General features: G+C 38.9%; 1 protein-coding gene across 10 annotated transcripts in view; it reads right to left on the bottom strand.

Annotated features, from left to right (window-relative positions):
• The window catches only part of LOC126275021 (GATOR complex protein Iml1), a 520,849-nt gene that overhangs the window by 378,999 nt on the left and 119,493 nt on the right, over positions 1-22,357 (bottom strand). For all 10 annotated transcript variants that reach the window (XM_049977169.1, XM_049977163.1, XM_049977164.1 and 7 more), the window contains exons 11-13: positions 14,231-14,472; positions 10,002-10,226; positions 9,270-9,452 (exon numbers count right to left, since the gene is read on the bottom strand). In XM_049977169.1, the coding sequence (XP_049833126.1) occupies positions 9,270-9,452; positions 10,002-10,226; positions 14,231-14,472 (650 nt within the window). The remainder of the gene's footprint in view (positions 1-9,269; positions 9,453-10,001; positions 10,227-14,230; positions 14,473-22,357) is intronic.

Below are 22,357 nucleotides of genomic sequence, written 5' to 3'. Positions count from 1 at the left end.
GTCTTTTGGATGATGTTTCGCATGTAAAGGTAGTGATTCAGAGCATAGGACACCTGATGTAGTCAGCCAGCCTATAGTAACATCACTGTTGAGTAGCATGAACACACAAATAGGAAAAGTTAATGGTTTAAATTCATGTACATAGTGTAGCTACAGGAAAAGCTAAGCTTTCATACATAACATTTGTCTTTTTTGTGTGTGTTCCACTTCGATACATTGAACGAATGTGCCAGTAAAATTTAAAGTAATGACGTAAATGTCTGGTCTTCTAGGTTCGAAATTTTTCCAAGCGGCTGGCCCTCAAAGTGTTAAACTTTAATAAATGAAAATCAAATGCTCTGTGAGTTAAGGAAGTCAAAGCACATTCCCACACATAACATAACTCTTATTGCATATAATAAAATGCACTTTGAAAGTAACGCATTTGAAATGACCAATTGCAATATATTCCCGCGACCTGTCAGGATTCATTTGAGCACTTGCCAAGAGTGCCAGGAAATGGCGCTACTGTGCCTGCACAGTTACAATGACATAGATAGCCCATATGTTCGTATGTGTATGGCATTAAGAAATCTTACATTACATCATAAATGAAACAGGACAACATAGGATACTCCAAGAGCATCGGAATTTCGTAAACCATACTAAAATGCACAATTCCATTTAAAGAGCACATTCATATGTCCAGATTCACAAAGAAGTAGGCCCCAAGCTGACATTAAACTTTTCAGTGAGGTTTTCATAATGCAAATTTCCTTGAGTACCAGTACTGTATTATCTCATTTTTAGTTCTTTATTGTGGCATAATGCCATACATTCTAAAAGATAACAACGTGCACTTGAAATTCTGCAAACAGTTGACACTAGCCAATAGTGTTTCAAATAAATTGACTGCCTCTACAGGAACCATTAATCAAAGCCAATTTTTTTTTTTACGCAAATCAACAAAAATAACTTCATTGTTCTGCAAGGCAATTAATATTCAACTGCCAAAAACCTGGAAATACAACAAAACTAGAAACAAACTATTAACATATTGCAGCCGTCAATAATTATGTGAATATTTTAATTCACTTTGGAGCTCCCGGCCACAGAAATTCGTTTTGTTCTTGAGAGCTGTGCACCAAGAGGAAACAGGAAAATCACTAAACATAAAAATGGTTCACATGGAGACTACCCCTCATCCCGCTACAACTCAGACTGCTCTGTGCATGCACGAATCTGGCAGCTTAGGTGTGCCAGAAAAATGTTTCCGGATAGCATCTGGCTTCTTGTTGCTACTGCTGATACAGCTCATGTCTATAAAGTTACCTTGGATACAGCTAACAGCTGCACTTCAAGTAACCAGAAATGGGAGAACATACTGCTCACATGTGACTCAACTGTGCATGCGCAGAAGCTCACTGACTGCTCAAATTAACCTAACACTAACTGTTGTGACACCACGCCCATTAGAAGCAGTTCATGGTTATGAAGTATTGCAAGTTGCATAGTCTTCATCCTAAAGCCTTTGACACATTTTGCTGTTGGCAGACGCTTGTGTGCGCACTCTGTTTTGTTGCTGTAAATGGTGCGTTTCCTTTGCAACTTAAGTTATATATTTTATTTTTTTCCCTTGTTTGTGCTTTATTGCTGCAGTACTGTATTGCAGTAATGGGCTAAAGTAAATTTCTTTGTTAGAGTATCAGTTCTTACCAGAAAAATCTACAAAAATTTAACTGAAAACTAAAACAACGAAAAAGTCCCGGAATTCTTAAAAATTCCCGGGATTTTCCCAGTTTTCTCCTGGATAAAAAAATTTCCAGGTTTTTCCCAGATTTCCTGGTTCTCCCAGAACGTATACACCCTGTCATATCAGGGCAAGATGAGAGATCATCAAAGCCCTGGTGAAGGATATGGTTCAACTGTCCCAACCGAGGGTGATATTGAGTAACGAGGAGGGTGCTCCTCTGTAGCTGGTTCTTGTGGTAGGAGGAGGACTGGGGACATGTGAAGATATAAAGGTATTGGGAGATTGGGAGGGGGGGGGGGGGGGTACTGCCTGCCTGTGAATGTTTTTGTGAGGCTTTCATCATACTGGCAAAGAATTTCTCAGAACTGCAGAAATATTGTCCACAGATGGCTAGGCTGTACGGGAGGATTTTTTGCTGTAGAAGGGATGGCAGCTGTAGTAATACAGGTACTGTTGGTACATACATTTTGGCAGCAGCCATCACTCCCACAGCAAAATATCCTTTCCATACAGTCTAGTCACATGTGGAAAACGTATCTGCAGTGACAAAATTCCCTTTCCCAGTATTCTGAAGGCCTCACAATTGCCTTCAGACAGGCAATATCCCCATACCTAGTCCACAAACAGATTTCCCATGCCATATCCTCACACAAACACCCATTCCTACCATCACCCCCAAGAATCAGCTCCACAGGAGCACCGTCCTCATCACCAACTATCACCACAGACTGAGATAACTGAACCATAACCTTGCTGGGTCTTTGATTATCTACCATTCTATCCAGAAATGAGTGTCATACTATCCAAGATCCCTCCCACACCTCCTAAAGCAGTGTCATATCATCCACCCAACCTACACAACAGTCTATTCCATTCTTATGCTTCCCAACCCCTTGCCAAGGGATCATATCCGTATGTCAGACAAAGCTCTATGACCTGCTCAATCAACTTACATAGCTACACCTATTTCATACTACCATGAAGCTGTCCACCAGGATGAACGCTCACTACTAAAACTGCAGCCACCAGGTAGCACAACATGCAGCTGAGCACAACATGCTCAGTTTCATTGACTGCTTCACAATTTGAGCCACCTGGATCCTTCCCTCCACCACCAGCTTCTCTAAACTACATAGATGGAAGTTACCCTTATAGCACATCATCTCCTCTCGTAATCGTCCTGGCCTCAATCTCAGGTAAACCACTGCCCTTGGACCTTCCACCCTATCATTTTCCTTTCCTCCATCTGTCACCCATTTCATGTCTCACATTGCCTTCAAGTATGTGTCACTATCCACAGGCCACTGCAGTTGGGTCAGCCCATATACCTGCCACCCCTCCATTCCACATTCCAAGCCAGCAAATCAGCCATCTCCGTCCTAGCCACCAATCATCCAACCCCAGTCCATCTCCCTGCCTCTAGCCTCACTGTCCCTCTACCCACCCTAACTGACACTTCCCCCACAACAACCACTGCACATGCTGAAAAATAATGTTCACCTAGCCAGCACCATGTAGGGGTATAGTCGTATAGTCGTGTGTGTGTGTGTGTGTGTGTGTGTGTGTGTGTGTGTGTGTGTGTTTTTACTGTTGCTCATCGAAGGATAACTCTGAAAAGCTAGCAAGTTTCCTTTCTTTAGTGTGCACCTATCGACAACTCAATGCTGCTGGCTTCTGGTGAGTGGTCTTCTTCAATCCAAAAGAGTTTTTTGTTTTTGTTTTTTTTATGTGATGGCCTAATAAACATTCATATGGACTTAGGAAATATTATTATTATTATTATTATTATTATTATTACTACTACTACTACCACTACTACTATTGTTTATTTTGGATTGCTCACTTTTAAGAGATCGATTTAAATTAAGTAATCGTGATTTCTATTCCTTCCTTCGTTCTTATCAAATTCTCCTCACATGCCTACTGTGCTACCTCTTGCATTCTCAGTGCATTTTGTTTATGCGTATGTTTCTTTATCATGTTCCTGAAGTGTTCGCAATTGTTTATGTTGTCTTGAGTGCTTCTCAGTTTCTTAATGTCTTCCTCTGTTTCAGTGATCCACTTTGCCTTGTTTATGCTAGTAATTGCTACATCGAATCTTTGCCTTGTAAGCTTGTTCCTGTTCCTCCTGCTGCTATGTCCTAAAAATTTCATCCTTCTCTTTCTAAAAGTCTCCTTTATTGTCTCTACCTCTTTGTAGATCCCTCTTGTTGGCCTCTTTATCCAGATTCCTTCATAAGACATTGGTCCATACTTTTCCTCAGAATTTTTCTTTCTTGCCTTTCAATCTGTCTGATTTTGGTATGACCATGAATCACTGCAGTTTCTGCAGCATACAGTGGTTCTGGTAGAGCACCTCCATTGTAATGCCTTAGTTTTGCATTGACAGAAATAGATTTTTATTGTAGTGATTCCAAGTGAGCTTAAATGCTTCTTGTAATTTGGAGATTCTTTCTTGATTGGCGATGAAGTTCAGTCAAGATGACTGGATTATCTCTCCTAGATACTAAAGTACGTTACTTTTGCCACTCTCCCATACTGAGTTGTAATGGGGAGATTGCCTGCAGGCTTGCTTTCCATGTACTGAGTCTTATCATAGGAGATTTGTAGGCCAGTTTTCTGTTAGATTCCATGAAGCTTCTCTGGTACAAGTCTGGCTTCTTCTCTGTTGTTGGTTAGAGTGGCAAGATCGTCCACGAAAGTCAGACATTTCACACTGATTCTCTGTTCTTTTTTACCCTGAGTTGAATTCCTTTTATTTCCTTTTCTCATGTCCTCACAATTTTTTCCAGAATCATGTGACATAGAAGGGGAGAGACCATCTCCTTGACAAACATGAGTATGAATATGAAATGCTGTTGATGTTCATCCCGTGAATTTAACTTTGGAGTTTGTACCTATTAATGTCTGTTAGCTAACTGATCTTGTTTTCCTGTCAATATTAAATTCCTCTAAAGTGTGGAATAATGTTTGCCTATCTGTTGGATCATACGGCTTTTTAAAGTCGACAAAAGTTATCACAGTACTGCTACACTGTCTCATTTGCAAGATTGTCTTTAAGTTCCATATCTGTAATGCAAGATCGACCTTTGCGAAATCTGCCTGATACTCTCCTGTAAACTGGTCCACCTGTTCTTTTAGTCAACTTAACACAACTTTTGAAGAGTATTTTATATACCAATGAAATTTCCCTGTAGTTATTTGGGTTGGTTTTCATTTCTTTTTTATGGAGAGAATGAATTAATGCACATATGCACTCTGCAAGTATTTGTTCAGTTTCACAAATGTTTGACGTAATTCTGTGAGTTGCTTGAGTGAGGTTATTGACATTCAATTCCCTACTTCTGCTATTATTCCATCTTCCCCAGGAGACTTCGTGTTCTGCAAATAGTTGGTTATTTCCTTTACTTCTTTAAGAGATTGTGGTTCTGAATCAGGATTGTATGGGGGTTTTTCAAAATCTAGTTGTTCTATCGGAGACTCACAGTTGAGGAGTGAGTGAAAATAATTAGCTAAAATTTGACAGCTATTTCTTGTGGTGGTTTCCAGTGAACTGTCAGGCCGACAAAAGCACAGATTAAGTGGTTGATATCCTGCAGTGTTTTCCTGAAAATTTTGTAAAAATTTTTGGTGTTGTTCTTGATAAACTCTTGTTCAATGTTTTTAAGCTTGTTTATACCATATTTACACTTTTTGCTTCATATTGCCTTAGATCAACTTCTACGTGTTTTCAAAACTTCCTGCCATTGTTGCTACTGAAAGTTTTCCATTCTTGTATTCGCTCTTCTTTTGCTTGATCATATGCACTGTTCCACCACCTGTGCTTTCTCCTTCTTGGGGTCTCCCTATTCTCATAGTGCCTTTTCTGAACTTCTCCAAGTTCCTTCCAATGTGTTGGATTTGATTGCCTAATTTACTGAAGAACTTCTCTCTTGCTGAGTTTCTGGTGTTCTGGATGAATTCTGAACGTTTTAGTCATTCGTGTTTTTTTCTGTTAGGTTGAAATCTAATCTTTATTTGCAGCAAATGGTGGTCTGACTCAAAAAAAAGCCTTTCTTGTATATGCGTTGAGTATTTACTTGGTATTCTTATGGGATATAACAATGTGGTCTATCAGAAACTCGAGTTTGGTGATCTCCATGTTGTAAGTTTGTTTTTGCAGGTTTAAGGAACATGATTTTTTAAGATAAAAATTTTCGCAGAAGCTGACTAATATCTCACCATTTTTATTTCATCTCTTGTGTGCGATGTGACTTCCTGTATTTTCCTGATTTTTTTCTATTTGGTGAGTTGTCTACTGAAATCTCATAAAAGAATTTTCACATGATGTGTAGGGATTTTACCTGAGGTTTCCTCCAGTAGTTCACATAAGTCATCTATTACCTGTGGATCTCTTCTCCTGTATTCATTCATTGGAGCATGTGCATTTACCAATGTGTGTGTGTGTGTGTGTGTGTGTGTTTGTGTGTGTGTGTGTGTGTTTGTGTGTGTGTGTGTGTGTGTGTGTGTGTGTGTGTCTTGTTTCCAGATTTTATTCAGATTGTGGATATGCTGTAAGCAAACATCTCAAAATGTTCTCAAGTGGTTTACCTCAAATTACTTTTACACAATACACTAATAAACATTCAGACAGACATAGGCTACAATTTTTTTTTTTAACAAGGTCGTCTCTTAAAACTGACTGCAAGAAAGAATGCCATGCTGTGAAATTGTGCGATTGTGTTGTCATTCTTGCAATCAAACCATTACACAAATTGGTCCTCCTACATATATTCTTTACTCTTTTATATATAAAATTAACTGCAAGGAATAAACCAAACCAGCAATCTGTTGTGTAGACACAACAGTTGGCTGTTTTGGTTTGTTCCTCGCAGTCAATTTTAACAGAAAACAGGTAAGTTGTATTTACAGAGTATAAGCTTATGATCAGAATACTACTACAGAATCAGAATCATCGGAAACTTTATAATACTACCCATTTGCAGCTTAAAACTATGTGATGTACTGTCTTTGAAGCTACTGTACCCACAGATCCAGCTACTATCCTCACAAATCCAGCAGATCTACATCTATCTACATTACGTGGCTTCCCTGCAAAACACATTTAAGTGCCTGGCAGAGGGTTCATTGAACCACCTTCACAATTCTCTATTATTCCAATCTTGTATAACGCACGGAAAAAACAAACACTTGTATCTTTCCATACGAGCTCTAATTTCCCTTATTTTATCGTGGTGATCATTCCTCCCTATGTAGGTTGGTGTCAACAAAATAGTTTCGCATCCAGAGGAGAAAGTTGGCGATAGGAATTTCATGAGAAGATTCCATCGCAACAAAAAACGCCTTTCTTTTAATGATGTCCAGCACAAATTCTGTATCATTTCAGTGACACTCTCTTCATATTTTGCGATAATATAAAACATGCTGCCCTTCTTTGAACCTTTCGATGTACTCCATCAGTCCTATCTGGTAAGAATCCCACACCGCACAGCAGTATTCCAAAAGGGGACGGACAAGCGTAGTGCAGACAGTCTCCTTAGTAGATCTGTTACATTTTCTAAGTGTCCTGCCAATAAAACACAGTCTTTGGTTAGCCTTCCCCACAACATTTTCTGTGTGTTCCTTCCAATTTAAGTTGCTCATAATTGTAATACCTATGTATTTAGCTGAATTTACAGCTTTTAGATTAGACTAATTTATCGTGTATCCAAAGTTTAATGAATTCCTTTTAAAACTCATGTGGATGACCTCACACTTTCCGTTATTTAGGGTCAACTGCCAATTTTCACACCATTCAGATATCTTTTCTAAATCATTTTGCAATTTGTTTTGATCTTCTGGCGACTTTATTAGTCAACAAATGACAGTGTCATCTGCAAACAACCTAAGACGGCTTCTCAGATTGTCTCCCAAATCATTTATATAGATAAGTAACAGCAAAGGGCCTATAACACTACCTTTGGGAATGCCAGAAATCACTTCTGTTTTACTCAATGACTTTCCATCAATTGCTATGAACTGTGACCTCTCTGAGAGGAAATCACAAATCCAATCACATAACTGAGACGATATTCCATAATCACGCAATTTCACTACAAGCCGCTTGCATGGTACAGTATCACAAGCCTTCCGGAAATCCAGAAATATGGAATCGATCTGAAATCCCTTGTCAATAGCACTCAACACTTCATGTGAATAAAGAGCTAGTTGTGTTTCACAAGAGCGAGGTTTCTAAAACCATGTTGACTGTTTCAATGGACAGTTTTCTTCGAGGTAATTCATAACGTTTGAACACAATATATATTCCAGAATCCTGCTGCATATTGACGTTAACAATATGGGCCTGTAATTTAGTGGGTTACTCCTACTACCTTTCTTCAATATTGGTGTGATCTGTGCAACTTTTCAGTCTTTGGGTATGGTTCTTTCGTCGAGCGAACGGTTGTATATGATAAGTATGGAGCTAATGCATCAGCGTTCTCTGAAAGGAACCTAATTGGTATACAGTCAGGACCAGAAGTCTTGCTTTTACTAGGTGATTTAAGTTTCTTCACTACTCTGAGGGTATTTACTTCTACGTTACTCATGTTGGCAGCTGTTCTCAATTCGAATTCTGGAATATTTACTTCGTCTTCTTTTGTGAAGGCATTTCGGAAGGCTATGTTTAGTAACTCTGCTTTGGCAGCACTGTCTTCGATAGTATCTCCATTGCTATTGCGCAGAGAAGGCATCGATTGTTTCTTGCCGCTAACATACTTCACATACAACCAGAATCTCTCTGGATTTTCTGCCAAGTTTTGAGGCAAAGATTTGTTGTGGAAACTGTTAGAAGAATCTTGCACTGAAGTCCGTGCTAAATTTTGAGCTTCTGTTAAAGATTGCCAATCTTGGGGATTTTGCATCTGTTTAAATTTGGCATGTTTGTTTCGTTGTTTTTGCAACAGAGGTATCTCTCATAACCCATCTACAAATGATCCTAAACCAAACCATTTACCCATTTATTTTAGCAACTAAAATTCCAAATCACAGTTTTGTTTGCAATACCAATAAACAAATCTTAAGGGAAAAGGGGGGGGGGGGGTGATAAAATGGCCGGGGAACAGGGGGGGAGGGGGGGAGGTGGAAGGCAAAAAATGGCACCGAGATGGGGGAGATGGACAGAGAGAGTATGACATCACGACTTAAATCCTAATTTCCCATACAGATTTAGCAATCGCAAAACATTATTTGGTTTGATAATATAAATATTAAGTGTTACGGATACCACATGATACATAATAAGGCTATGAATATCCTTATATAAATACTTTTGATAGCAGAAGGAAGCACTTCGACCAAAAAAAACCTTCCAATATAAGTTCAAAATAGATTTAAATCTGTAAAGGTAAATGGACAACATCGGCAGCTGTTGAACACACTACCGTCTATAAATTTAATATGGACACCAATCTGTTGCAGATAGTAATAAATTTCTTAATATTATCAAATGCAATTTTGTATGTTTTGAAAGAATTATACTGAAAATCTTGTTACTCACTGTCCTGAAATGCTACTTGTGATGACGATCTTTGTAGTGGTCTCGAAACACTTGATGAAGATGAGTTCTCATTTTGGGGAGATGAGCTTAAAGTAGCTGTTCCATCAAATATAGGTTGATCACTTGCAGGTATCGTAGGTACAGCCTGATAATGATGCTGCTGAATTAGCACTCCAGTAGGTCCTATAAAAATGGATATAGATTTTACCAGTTACGTTAATCCAGAACCAAAAACCTGAGCTTAGTTCATATTTATTTAAATCTTACATAATAACAGGCAAGCCTGTTATGAATCCATGTCAGATACATGTTTCATGGAACAAGTTGGAGACATGTTAGAAGGATCTATATAGTAACCAATATTTACATATTTTGTCTTTCACTGGGTCGTAATGAACATTTTTTATGTTTTTAAGAGAGATAATGGCAATGAAATTTTGGGAAAAGATTGTGTGGATGGGAGTGCAGCTAACAAAGTATCCCGGAATACAAACTATAAATTGAGAGATGTATCTCAGATGGGCTGCAAAGAATCACATGGTGACTGGAGTTCAAATCTCTTGAATGGACAGCTGGAGGTCTGAAAAATTGCCTCAAAATGGTCATGCCCAGACTACTACTCTATAATGCATATGTACCAATACAATAAAAAAGTACTAAGAGTTCTCCATAAGAAATTTTCATGTTCAATAGGTGTGTATAGTACAAAAAGCTGTTACTATGAATACAAACCTTTAGGGAAAATATGAGTCCAGCGTCTCCTGTTTGATGTCAACTTTATTGTTACATGAGAAGGATCAAATGGATTAATTAGTGCTCTTCCTGTCCGTGGAAAATTGACTTGTCCTTGGGGCATGTTGCTTGGAGATCCAGCACTTCCAACAACAGGTCGGACTGGAGGAGATGTTTCAGCTTCCTGTGTTTCAGACTGTATTGCGAATGCTTTCTGCTTAAGCGCTGGAATACATTTCAAAAATTCAAAATTCTTGCAAGAATAACCATTTAACAGTGTAACAAAAGATGAATTTGTTTTTTAGTTTACTATTCCAATGGAAAATATTGACTTGCTTCCTGAACATATTTCATCCCACAAATCAGATAGCACGTGGAGGTTTTTTCTATAAATATCTGTCATTAACTCCACATTTGATGACAAATTATGTAGGTTTCTCTTGAACAGGGAAGAGTCATTTATACAGTTTTATCTGAAATTGTATAAAGCTGAACTAAATCAAACACAAGTGAAAGGAACTGTTATTCCGGTATAAATCAAACAAGCCAATGTCACGGAAAAGACCTTTAACCCACATGTGAATGTAGTAACATACAGTTGTCTACTTGTTGAATAAATTTCATTCACATCCTTAGCTCTTAACTAGTGTCCATCAGACAAGAGGAATGTTCTTAGTTCACTGAGAATAACATCTGCCCCCCCCCCCCCCATACAGCGCAAATTGTACAATTGATATTGGACAGGTCAAAGGTAAGTTACAATAATACATAGTATTAGCAAAATAGTAGGCAAATGAAAAATAGGTACCTATTACAATTAATTTTGTTACATATTCAGAATTCTCTGACAGAACAGTACCAGTGCTTTATTAGAAATGCCTTTAGTTTAGCTTTAATTGGATGAGTAGCATTTTTTATTTCCTCTGGTATCGTATTGTGTAGTATTACACCAATGTTAATTATGCTCCTCTGACAGGTGGTTGTTCTGTGGTACTTTCGACGTATATTGTATTTCACTCTAGTACTGTAGTCATGTACGTTTTTGTTCTGTAGCAGTTAGCTTGTTTTCAGGAGGTAGTGAACAAGATAGTTTCATAAATGAATAAATTTGGAACATTTAGAACACCAAGCTCAGTAAAATTGGATTTACAGGACTCCATCTTTCTAAGGCCACAAATTATTCTTAGAGCTCTTTTTTGCATTCTAAAAAACTTTACACTGTGAGTTGAGTATCCCCAGAAAACGATCCCATATCGGACTAGTGAGTGGAACTGTGCATAGTGTGCTTGCAGTACTGTTGGTCTGCTTGTTGTAGCCTTTAAAATTCTTAGCCCATAGCACATAGATGATAGTTTTCTAGACAAGTTATTTATGTGTGTCCCACTTTAAATCTTGCTGAACCTATAGACCCAAAAATTTTGTGACATTTACATTTTCTAGGGGATCATTTTTTAATTGTGCTTGAATAGACATTTGATTAGTTGGAGGAATTAAACGCAAATAGACACACACAACTTTTTCAGTATTTATAATGAGTTTGTTTTTTGTGAACCACTCACAGTCTTTTCATAGAACTTTCTGCTGTGGACTGCAAAGTACCTGGACTAGATCCAGTGAGCATTATGGTGGTGTCATAGGCAAACAGGATCGTTTTTGTGGAACTCATATATTCAACTTAGTCATCAACATATATCAAGAAAAGTAGTGGACCAAGACTGAGCCCTGTGGTACACCATATTTATTGGTAATTTGCTAGAAAGAAACGAGTTGTTTCTTGTTTTATTCATTTTGTTTAATTCATACTGAATCGACACTTTTTGCCTGAGATTTTTTAGGCATGAACATAACCAGCTATGTGCTACACCTATTACTCCGCATCTTTCTAATTGTTTGAGCAGAATGTTATGGTCCAGGACGTCAAAGGCTTTTGATAGATCTAGAAAAATACCTGCAGCTAATTTATATTTATCAAGGGATTTTAAAATGCAGTCTAAGAATTGGAAATTGCTGTCTGTGTAGATCTAGACTTTCTAAAACCATGTTGCTGTACTGTAAGAGGTGCATATTTATTTATTAAACTTAAATTCTGTCACAGAAGGTTTTTTTTAGAATTTTTGAGAAGGAACTTGACTGTGACATGGGTCGGTAGTTTGATATTTTTTCAGAAGAACTGTTTTTTTAGCATTGTTGAAACTTTTGCTATTTTAAAAATATCTGGAAATACACCAGTTTTTAAAATAAATCATTTGACAGATACGAACAAACTGTTATTGAATATATCTACATGCTACTCTACTGTTTCCAAAACTATGTATTTCCAATTTTCTTGGCACTTCAGTGGTCATTTTAACTACTTGTAGTTAAAACAGTAAGAAAGAAGGAAACATACAATATTAGTCTTCAATTACGTGCACAAAGCTATGAAAATAACGACACAAAATGTATCAACATGAAAGTAAATCCATCATTCATTCATTCAAACTTAAATCACATGGTTGACGTCAAATATTGATGTATGCATACCACATTGGTCTTATGACAAATACTGAACAAGTAATTGAATATTAGCAATGAGAGCTGTTAATAAAAGCAGGAAAAATTCTCAAACAAAACTGTTTTAACTGTCATGAAATTACTTACAACAGATTCTTCAAACTCAGTTATTTTACAAATGTTGAAAATTAAATCACTTTCCATGGCAATTTATATATTCTACTTCAGATGGTGAAGCACTGATGAGACTCTGCTTGCATACACACCATGAGATCGTTATTCTGGATGAGACAAAATTGGAACCCTTGTACACTTTCCTTTCAATGTTAGGATTTCCCAAATCAGCATGTATGAAACCAGTAATATCTTCTTCTCACTCAATACAGGTCAGATTCTCATGTACAATTCCTTTGAAATATCACAAGAATTTACTTAGTTTCTCATCAGCAAACAATATTATGATTATTTCTGATTCAAGAAACTGACTGCATAATTTCAGTCAGGTTGAGTACCATCACCAATGTATGACAGAGCTGTAGGCAATACTCTGACTGGATAATGAGTGCTGGCTCATATGGTGGAGGGTGTTAAATCTACCTTGCCTTCAATTGTCATTGTAGTCCTTACCAGTTTATAACTGGTCATCCTGAATTGGTACAAAATTTCTCCATTGTAACCATCTTGACTTAATGCCTTTTTACGGGTTGGGCAATGAAGCAGAGAAAACCTACGCAACTCGAAGCCATTTCTAGTCAGAGAGCAGTGTAACTCTAGTCATGTCTCAGCAACTAATATAGCTTTCAGATTTGTTCAAAGAACTGAATAGCACATATATCAGCAAACTGAGGTCAAGCACTAGCACTAACCTTGTACTCAACAACTGTCAACAAGCTCAGATTTTGTCAAATCAAAACTCAATTTTTGCTATCTTAGCAGCAGTTTAAGACCCAGGAGCATTAATTACACGGATATCACAATACAATATCAGTGTTGTTTCACAACAGAAAGGACATAGGACAGCCAGATGACAACCCAGCCCAGGAGGTATTACTGTCTTGTCTGAAGGGTTTCCTTGATTATTACAATATGAATGGCTTTTTTCTGTTTTACCTTCTGTAATATGGACAACCACAGACAAATTATTGGTATCTTCATGGAAGGCCACTTAAATCACACATGGAAGCTTCCCATGAGTCACATAATCCCTAAAACAGGTTTGAATAATTAACATAAATCAGTAAACGGCATTCCAGTAGTATGATCATGTCAGTCAACCCAGAAACCTGTTATCACTGTCAGAAGAGTTTGGGAGTAAAGGGGAGGACCTTATGACAAGTAAAAGCTCCAATATGGTCTATCAGGCATGCTCAGCGGTGTAACTGGAAGCACAATGCCTATGAAAGACAGAGACCTGGGTTCACACCCTAAGCTGGACATGCAGTATTAACTTGATACATATATTAACTTCAGTAATTACTTTGGAAGGTTGAATAATGTTTTAATTAACATGTGTTTCTTAATTGAAGATAGATTCAAAAAAATTTCCTCCAATATAGAAACTGTATCAGTGCTATGAGCAAATGAATAACTGCAGTTTTCGTCATTAAAACCAAGTGTTCAACAGGCAGAAGGAGAAAAAAGTTTTGAAGGAAAGAAAGAAGAGAGTGAAACAAAAGAAAAGTCTTTGAATTTCTTGAGAAGAATACTTCTTACACTCATTATTAAGAGAAACTTACATTCTGCATTTCCAGATGACTGCTGTGGTGATGATGCATGACTTGAGTGGTGATATGGGATGGAAATTGCAGCTGAACGAGGTGCAGAACTGCCTGTTGGAGAGCCAATATCACCCCCTGAATGATGAATGTCTGGGTCTGACATTTTTCTGCTCACAGTTTTTTGTCCACTGCTTGACTGAGTATCCAGGGTCCCACTCCTTCTGGTACGGCTATTCATGCGTTGTAAACTACGAGAAAATCTGGAAGTGATTCAAAAACTCAGACTGTTACTTCACTTTTCTAAAATATAACAGTCTCTCATTAAATGAAAGGAAGGTTATGAATAGGTAGTGTATCATGTAACATTTTCACACGTTAAATGTTAAACAAAACTAGCCCCTTATTATCTGATCTTGAGAATGTACAGCCTCAACTGCAAATTCACTTACCTGCCAAAAATACAGACAGAAATGATTATATTCCTGGACCACTTAGAATGTTCTTGACTGATCTCATCTACATTAAAAGCCATCCCACACACATCAACAAGTTGCTCAACTCATATTGCCACCATTCTGATCGACATCTACCAGCTAAAACCCATGGGATCAGCAAAAAAGTTCTCTAACTGTGAGTACTTATACAAGATAACACACCTGACTTTATTACTAACACCACTCTGTGTTTATAACCAGTGTAAGGGCTTCCAATTAATAATGATGACAAATGCGTACATGAAATGTCAAAAGGATTTAGGAAACTGTGTATTAAGAAACTTTTTATCTCCTCCAAAGTCTCTTTTAAATTTAAATTTTGGTAAACAAATCTGATAGGAGGGGGGGGGGGGGGGAATCTGGATTATAGGAACTTTTAGGCTTTACATTCTGAAGTATTTTGAGTTTAATTCAGGCAGAGGAAAACTAAAACACTTGAGAATTAATACCATAGAAGAATATTAGAAAATAAAGTCATTTCATATAGCTGTCAGTGTCCCTCACTTCCTAAAATATAATGCAAAAAATTTTGAAACTCAGCTGGAAAGTGGGAGGAGTAAGATGATAAGCTTCTAGTAATTAGGAAACTGGGGCACCACAGTCGTGTAATAATCAGGTTCCCATTTCTGTAAATGTGATATTTTGGTTCTAACAATGATGGAAAGGAATATTTTCTGCTACCTTTTTTCCCCTAATTAAATTGTCTTTGGTGTACATGCCATACAGTCAATATTTTATTGCTTGGTGGTGCATTTCTATATAGTCAGAGGTGCACTATTATCAGACATTCTTTACAAGACAGCTAGTAAGACAGATATAAATAACCAGTATCATGACTTACATCCTCCTTGAAAGAACTGGAAAAAAATATGTACAAAACAGAAACACACAAACAAACAAATTCTACAGTGGAATCAAACTAGAAACTCCATGTTGGAATATCACCAATGTAAGAATAAACAGATTACCATTTACCATAATGATGACATGTTAAGTTGCAGGCAGGCACATTTAACACCACTTACACAAAAGCTTTCAGACACATCAGAAAAGGAAAGAAAAACTCGACATTCATTCAAAAAAAGCAAGCACATCTCATCCACACATGACTGTTATCTCAGGCAGCTTGGCCCAGAATGCAACTGTCAGGTAGAATGGAAGCACCAATCTCGAGGTGTCTGGGAAGGGGGACACATAGCAGTGTATGAGTAGAGGGAGAGAGGAGCACTGTCTATATTGCCAACAGGCGGAGTGCCAGGAGATCTTGGGGCAAGGAGGTAGGGAAAACAGAGTGAAAGAGGAGAGAAGAAGGGAAAGATGGCCAGGTGTGTTAGCGTACAGCGGCAAACAAAGAAAGTATGAGAAAAGAATGGGAAAGAGGTGGCATGACAGAGAGGAAGAAACTGTTGGGAGGAGAGTGTGAGGAAAGTATATTACCATAAGTTGAGGCCAGGATGGTTAGGAGAGTGCAGAATGAGTTGTAAGGATAACTTCTATCTGCACAGTTCAGAGAAGCTGACAGTGGAGGAGAGGATTCAGATGGCTTGGGTAGTGAAGCATCCATTAAAATCAAGCTTGTTATGTTTATCTGCATGCTGTGCTACATAATGGTCTACTTTGCTCTTAGCCACAGTTTGGCAGGGGCGGTTCATTCTGGTGGATAGCTAGTTGGTAGTCACACCAATATAAAAAGATGTGCTATGATTAAAGCAGATATGGTATATGACGTGACTGCTTTCAGAGGTGGCCTGCCCACTGATGGGGAAGGAAAACCTGTGACAGGACTGGTATAGGAAGTCTAGGTTCGACAGTTTAGGCAGGTCCTGCACCTTGGTATCCCACAGGGATATGATCCCCATGGGAAGGGGCTGGGATTGGGAGTGGCATACAGATGGACTAGGATGTTGTGCATGTTGAGTTCTCAATAGAAAACCACTTTAGAAGGGGTAGGAAGGATCTTGGGCAGCATTACTTCAATTTCAGGGCATGACGAGATGTAATCAAAGCGCTGATGAAGAATGTGAACCAGTTGTACCCCTCCAGGGTGATATTAAATGATGAAGAATGCACTGCTTTGTAGCTGGTTCTTGGGGGTGATAGGAGATTGGGGTTGTGAGGGAAATGGTACTGGAGATCTGTTTGCACACCAGGTCTGTGGGTATAGCCTTTCTGCTAAGGCCTTGGTGAGCCCCTCCAGTATAGTAGACATGGGAGTTATTCTCACTGTAGGTATGCCATCCTCAGGTGTTCAGGCAGTATGGGAGGGATTTTTTGGTGCGGAAGGTTTTACAGCTGTCGAAATGCAGGTACTGTTGTTGGCTGGTGGGTTTAATGTGCACAGAGGTGTGGATGGAGCTATTACAGAGGTGGTCAACATCTAGGAAAGTGGCATGCTGGGTTGACGGGGCCCACATGAAGCAGATGGGACAGAAGGTGTTGATGTTGTGAAGGAAAGAAAAAAGGGTGTATCGGCACTGAGTCCAGGTCATGAAGACATCATCAATGAACATGAACCAGATAGGGGTTTGGTGTTTTGAGAGGCTAGGAAGGCACCCTCTGTATGGTCCATAAAAAGGCTGGAATAGGAGGTTGCCCATGGCAATGTCGGATATTTGTTTATATATGAGAAGCAGTTATGGGTTAGGATAAAGTTAGTAAGGTGTATGAGGAATGAGGTAGTGGGTTTTGAGTCTGCAGGAAATTGGGAAAGGTAGTGATCAATAGTGGTAAGACCACGGGCATGAGAGCTGTTGGTGTATAGGGAGGTGGCATCAACATTGATGAGTACGGATCCAGGAGGTAAAGGGATGGGGATGGAGGAGAGTTGGTGAAGGAAGTGGTTGGTGTCTGACGTGGGAGGCTGGATTATGGGCAGTTGGTTGGAGGTGTTGGTCAATGAGTGCCAAAATTCTTTCAGTGGGGGAACAACAACCAGCCACAATGCAGCATCCAGGATTGTTGGACTTGTGGGTTTTGGAGAGCATGTAGCACGCAGGTGTGTGGGGTTTAATGAGGGAAATAAATTCAGGGGAGATGTTCTGGGAATGACCTAAAGCTTTAAGCAGGGATTGGAGTTTGTGTTGGAATTCTGGGATGTGATCGCTGTGGCATAGTTTATAGGTGGAGGACTCTCATAATTGGTGGAGGCTTTCTGCCAGGCGGTCACAGCAATTCACGAAACAGTGGTGGAACCTTTGTCTGCAGGTAGGATGATGAGATCAGTATCTGTTTTGAGGTTGTGAATGGCTGTTCTTTCTTCTACTGAAAGATTGGTGTTCTTAAGGACGGACCTGAGGGAGAATGGTGAGGCTAAGTTGGAAGTATAGAGGGAAGGTGACCAACATGTGGTCAGGTGATAAGATCTCAGTTGGATGGTGGTATGAATTGGAAGAGGCAGGGTTTGATGTTGGAATTAGGGTGGTCTTCATTGGAGGAACTGGTGGCAAAGAAATGCTTCCACTGCAGGGACCGGAAGAAGGTGAGTAGGTCTTTGACAAGTCAAACATGGTTAAATTTGGGTGTAGGGATAAAGGTGAGGCCTTTGGATGAGTTCTTTGGATAGGACTGAAACTTCTGTTGAGCTTAGGATTTTGGTGGAAAGGTAGGGGAATGTTTTAGCTCTTGATTTGGACTTTGCAGAGGGTTGGTAGGGAGTCTTGGGGGATGTGGAAAATTGAAAAGGTCAGCTAGACAGGGTTTAGCTGCTATGGGGGCGTGTGAGAAGGAACACTACAAGTAAGATAGGGAATGGATAGTGGTGCCCCAAGTCAGCAGTAAGGCATCAGCAGGTTGGATAACTAATGGAGGTGGTATCTGGAATGCTCCTCCATGTGCTGGAGAGCAAGAGATTCAATTTCAGAAATGTAAAATATTGAGTAGAGATTGCAGAGTAGTAGTACCTTGCGGAGGGAGCACAGGTGGCTCTGGGATGCCTGTTCCATGGAAATGTTTTTGCAGTACCAGGTTTATGAGTGCCAGAGATTGGCAGAGTCTGAAAAGGTGTAGGTCACTGTGAAAGGAGGGGTGGTACCCAGAGAAAGGAATCTTTGCAGTTGGGCCATTTGGTGGGACTTCAAGGTTCAGGCGGCATTTCAGAAAAAGGATGTGGGACAGGGTTTCAGCCATGGAAAGGGATACTTTTCTGAACTGGTGCAAATGATGGAGCAAGGGTTCACTGTGACAGGAATGGTGCAAAGGAAACAGGAATGACACAAAAATTGGCAAAATAGGTGTTGATGGTTGTGAGAGAAGCTATATAAGCAAAAAGATGCATAAAAACAGGTGAAAATATGCAAAGACATGCAGAAACATGCAAGGACACACAAGAACACACACAGATATGTCAAAATGTGCACAAAGATGTAAAAATATGCAAAAAATATGTGAAACAGTGTCAAACCACATAAATATACACACAAATATGTCAAAAATGAATAGAAATATAGGTAAAAAGGGCCAATGAGGTACAGGACAGAGAATCTGGGGCATTCAATGCTGCATCTACAATTTGCGGGGCCGCGAAGTTGTCTGTGTTGTGTGTGGACAATCACTGATAGAGTGTGGCTCGGAAGTAGATGTAGTTTGAAAGGTGGTGAATAAACACAAGAAAGATGAGGAAGAACAGACACTGAGAAGTGTAATGTTATAATGAAGGATAACAAAGGAAAACTTCACGGGGTTGTAGGATGAAACAAAGCCATTCCGCAAAACTCAAACAATGGAAACTCAAGGTAAGAATATCTACAATGTAGGAAAACACAGATTGGTACTTACCATACAGAAGAAATGTCAAGTTCCAGACAGTTGCACCCTAATTTCAATACTGAGCCCTGCCTCTTCCCTCTCATACCACCATCCAACCTTAACCCTCTCCCACCTAACCACACATTGGTCACCTTCCAAGAATTCCTTATCTCTAACCTATATCACCATCGTTCCCCAGGTCCCTTCCTCAGTAGACCACCTTTCAGTGGAAGAAAGAACAGCTATACACAACCTCAGAACAAATACTGACCTGATCATCCTACCTGTGGAAAAGGTTCAACCACTGTTATTATGAATCACAGTGACTACCTGGCAGAAGGCCTCCACTAATTATCTGAGTCCTCCACTTATAAACTATGCCATAGTGATCCCATCCCAGAAATCCAAGATAAACTCCAATCTCTGCTTAAGGCCTTAGCCCCATCCCAGAACATCTCACCTCAATAGGAAAGGGAAGGGAAAACTGTCTGGCTTGATTGCAGGAAACTTAAGGAGGGACACTGTCACAAGTGGTAAAATACCAGTGGTCACAGGTGTTAGAAGGATGCATTTTTAAGGATAGGAAAGGGGGATAGAAAAAAGAGTTTTAAGAGAGATTGGCAGACACACTCAGTTTGAGAAAGCAGATAAACAGGAGTCAGATTTTAGCATACAGCCTCCATTTAAACAATGTTTAACAGAAAGTAATCAGAAACTGCCAGTTCATCTTCACCAAAGCAGTTATAATCTCATTAGTATGCAGTATCAGTTATCTTTATTTACACCAGAACATTCCGGGACTCAGAAATAAAGTTGATGTACTACTCATTTGTATCGATGAAATGAATTCATCTAACCAAATTGACATAATCTGCCTCTCTGAACATCAAGTGACCACTGGTATAGATATGTTAGACATTTCAGGATTTAAGCTAGCTTCCTACTTCTGGAGAGTAGATATGGATGGAGGAGGAGTTGCCACATTTATTAAAAACTGCCATAAATTCAAGAACATTGACATTAATAAATTCTGTTTAGAGCAGCATCTACAAGCATGTGCAACTGAAGTAGAGTTCCATAACAGATCCTATATAATAGTAACTATTTACCGAGCACCTGTAGGAAATTATAATCTATTCCTAAATCATCTAGAAGCTCTTTTGGGTTATTTAAAAGTAAGAAACAAAGAAATCTTGATTGCTGGTGACCTTAATACAGATTTTCTAATTCAATCTTCCAGTAAATATTTACTGCAGTTAGTAATGTTGTCTTTCAATCTAACTCACACTGTAAACTGTCCAACTAGGATCACTAAATCCTCAAGGACAGCCATTGATAACATTTTTATAGACAAATCAAAGGAACAAAATCATATCATAAAACCTATGGTGCCAGGGGCAGTGCTGCAAAATGGTTCAAGTCATACCTCGCTAACAGGAAACAAAGGGTGTCAGTGCAAGGGACTAGTGAATTAAGTCATCAGTCATCATCAGATTGGGAAGAAATTACATGTGGTGTCCCACAAGGATCCATCTTACGGCCATTGTTTTTTCTAGTGTACATTAATGATCTCTCATCAGTTACACTGCTAGAAGCAGAGTTTGTTTTGTTTGCAGATGACACAAGTATTGCAATAAATAGTATGTCAAGTGTAATTCTACAAATATCTGCTAATGATATTTTCATGGATATTAATAAATGGTTTAAAGCCAACTCATTGATATTAAAGACTCACTGCATACAAATCAGAACCCGTAAGAGGTTTCCACCCAGCATATGCATAAAGTATGAAGAAGAGCAGATATAAGAGGTTTACAGTCTTAAACTCCTGGGATTACAACTTGATAATAAATTCAGTTGGGAGGAGCACACCACAGAACTGCAGAAATGCCTTAACAAATCTGTATTTGCAATTCGAGTGTTAGCAGACATAAGCGACATAAAAGTGAAAAAGCTTGCATACTTTGCCTACTTTCATTCCATAATGTCATATGGTATAATATTTTGGGGTAACTCTTCAAGTCAAACAAAAGTTTTCCGAGTCCAAAAGCTTGTAATAGGTATTATTTGTGGAGTAAACTCACGGACGTCTTGTAGAAACCTCTTCAAAGAACTGGGTATACTAACTACTGCCTCTCAGTATATTTACTTCTTAATGAAATTTGTCCTAAATAATATATCTCTTTTTCCAACAGTTCATACATAAAATACCAGGAACAAAAATGATCTGCACAAGGACTTAAAAGCATTTACTTTAGTTCAAAAAGGGGTCCGCTACTCAGGAACACTAATCTTCAATAATTTGCCAGAAAACATAAAAAATTTAGTTAAAAATAGAGATCAGTTTAAAAGGAGCCTGAAAGACTTACTAGTGGCCAACTCCTTCTACTCCATTGACGAATTTTTTAATAGAAACAAATGATATGTTGTATATATTTATACTATTAGTATTGTTATTTCAGCTTAAAAAAAAAAGGGGGGGTGACATGTTCCACATCCACGAAGATCTCCTCAAGACGGATCTATGAAACGAAAAACTAATCTAATCTAACCCAAAAACATTTCCCTCCTCACCATCTTGTACCCTGCACACCCACCTTCTACCTTCTCCCCAAAATCCACAAACCCAACAATCTTGGATGCCCCATTGTGGCTGGTTATTGTGCCCCCACCGAAAGAATTTCAGCCTTCACTGACCAACACCTCCAACCAACTACCCATAATCTAGCCTCCCATGTCGAAGACACCAACCACTTCCTTCACCAACTCTCCACCATCCCCATCCCTTTACCTCCCGGATCCCTATTTGTCACTGTTGACACCACCTCCCTATACACCAACATCCCACATGCCCATGGTCTTACCACTATTGAACACTATCTTTCCAAATTTCCTTCAGACTCCAAAC

The sequence above is a fragment of the Schistocerca gregaria genome, chromosome 1, assembly GCF_023897955.1.
Source record: "Schistocerca gregaria isolate iqSchGreg1 chromosome 1, iqSchGreg1.2, whole genome shotgun sequence".
Lineage (NCBI taxonomy): Eukaryota > Metazoa > Arthropoda > Insecta > Orthoptera > Acrididae > Schistocerca > Schistocerca gregaria.
This window is presented reverse-complemented; position numbering and strand designations above follow the sequence as displayed.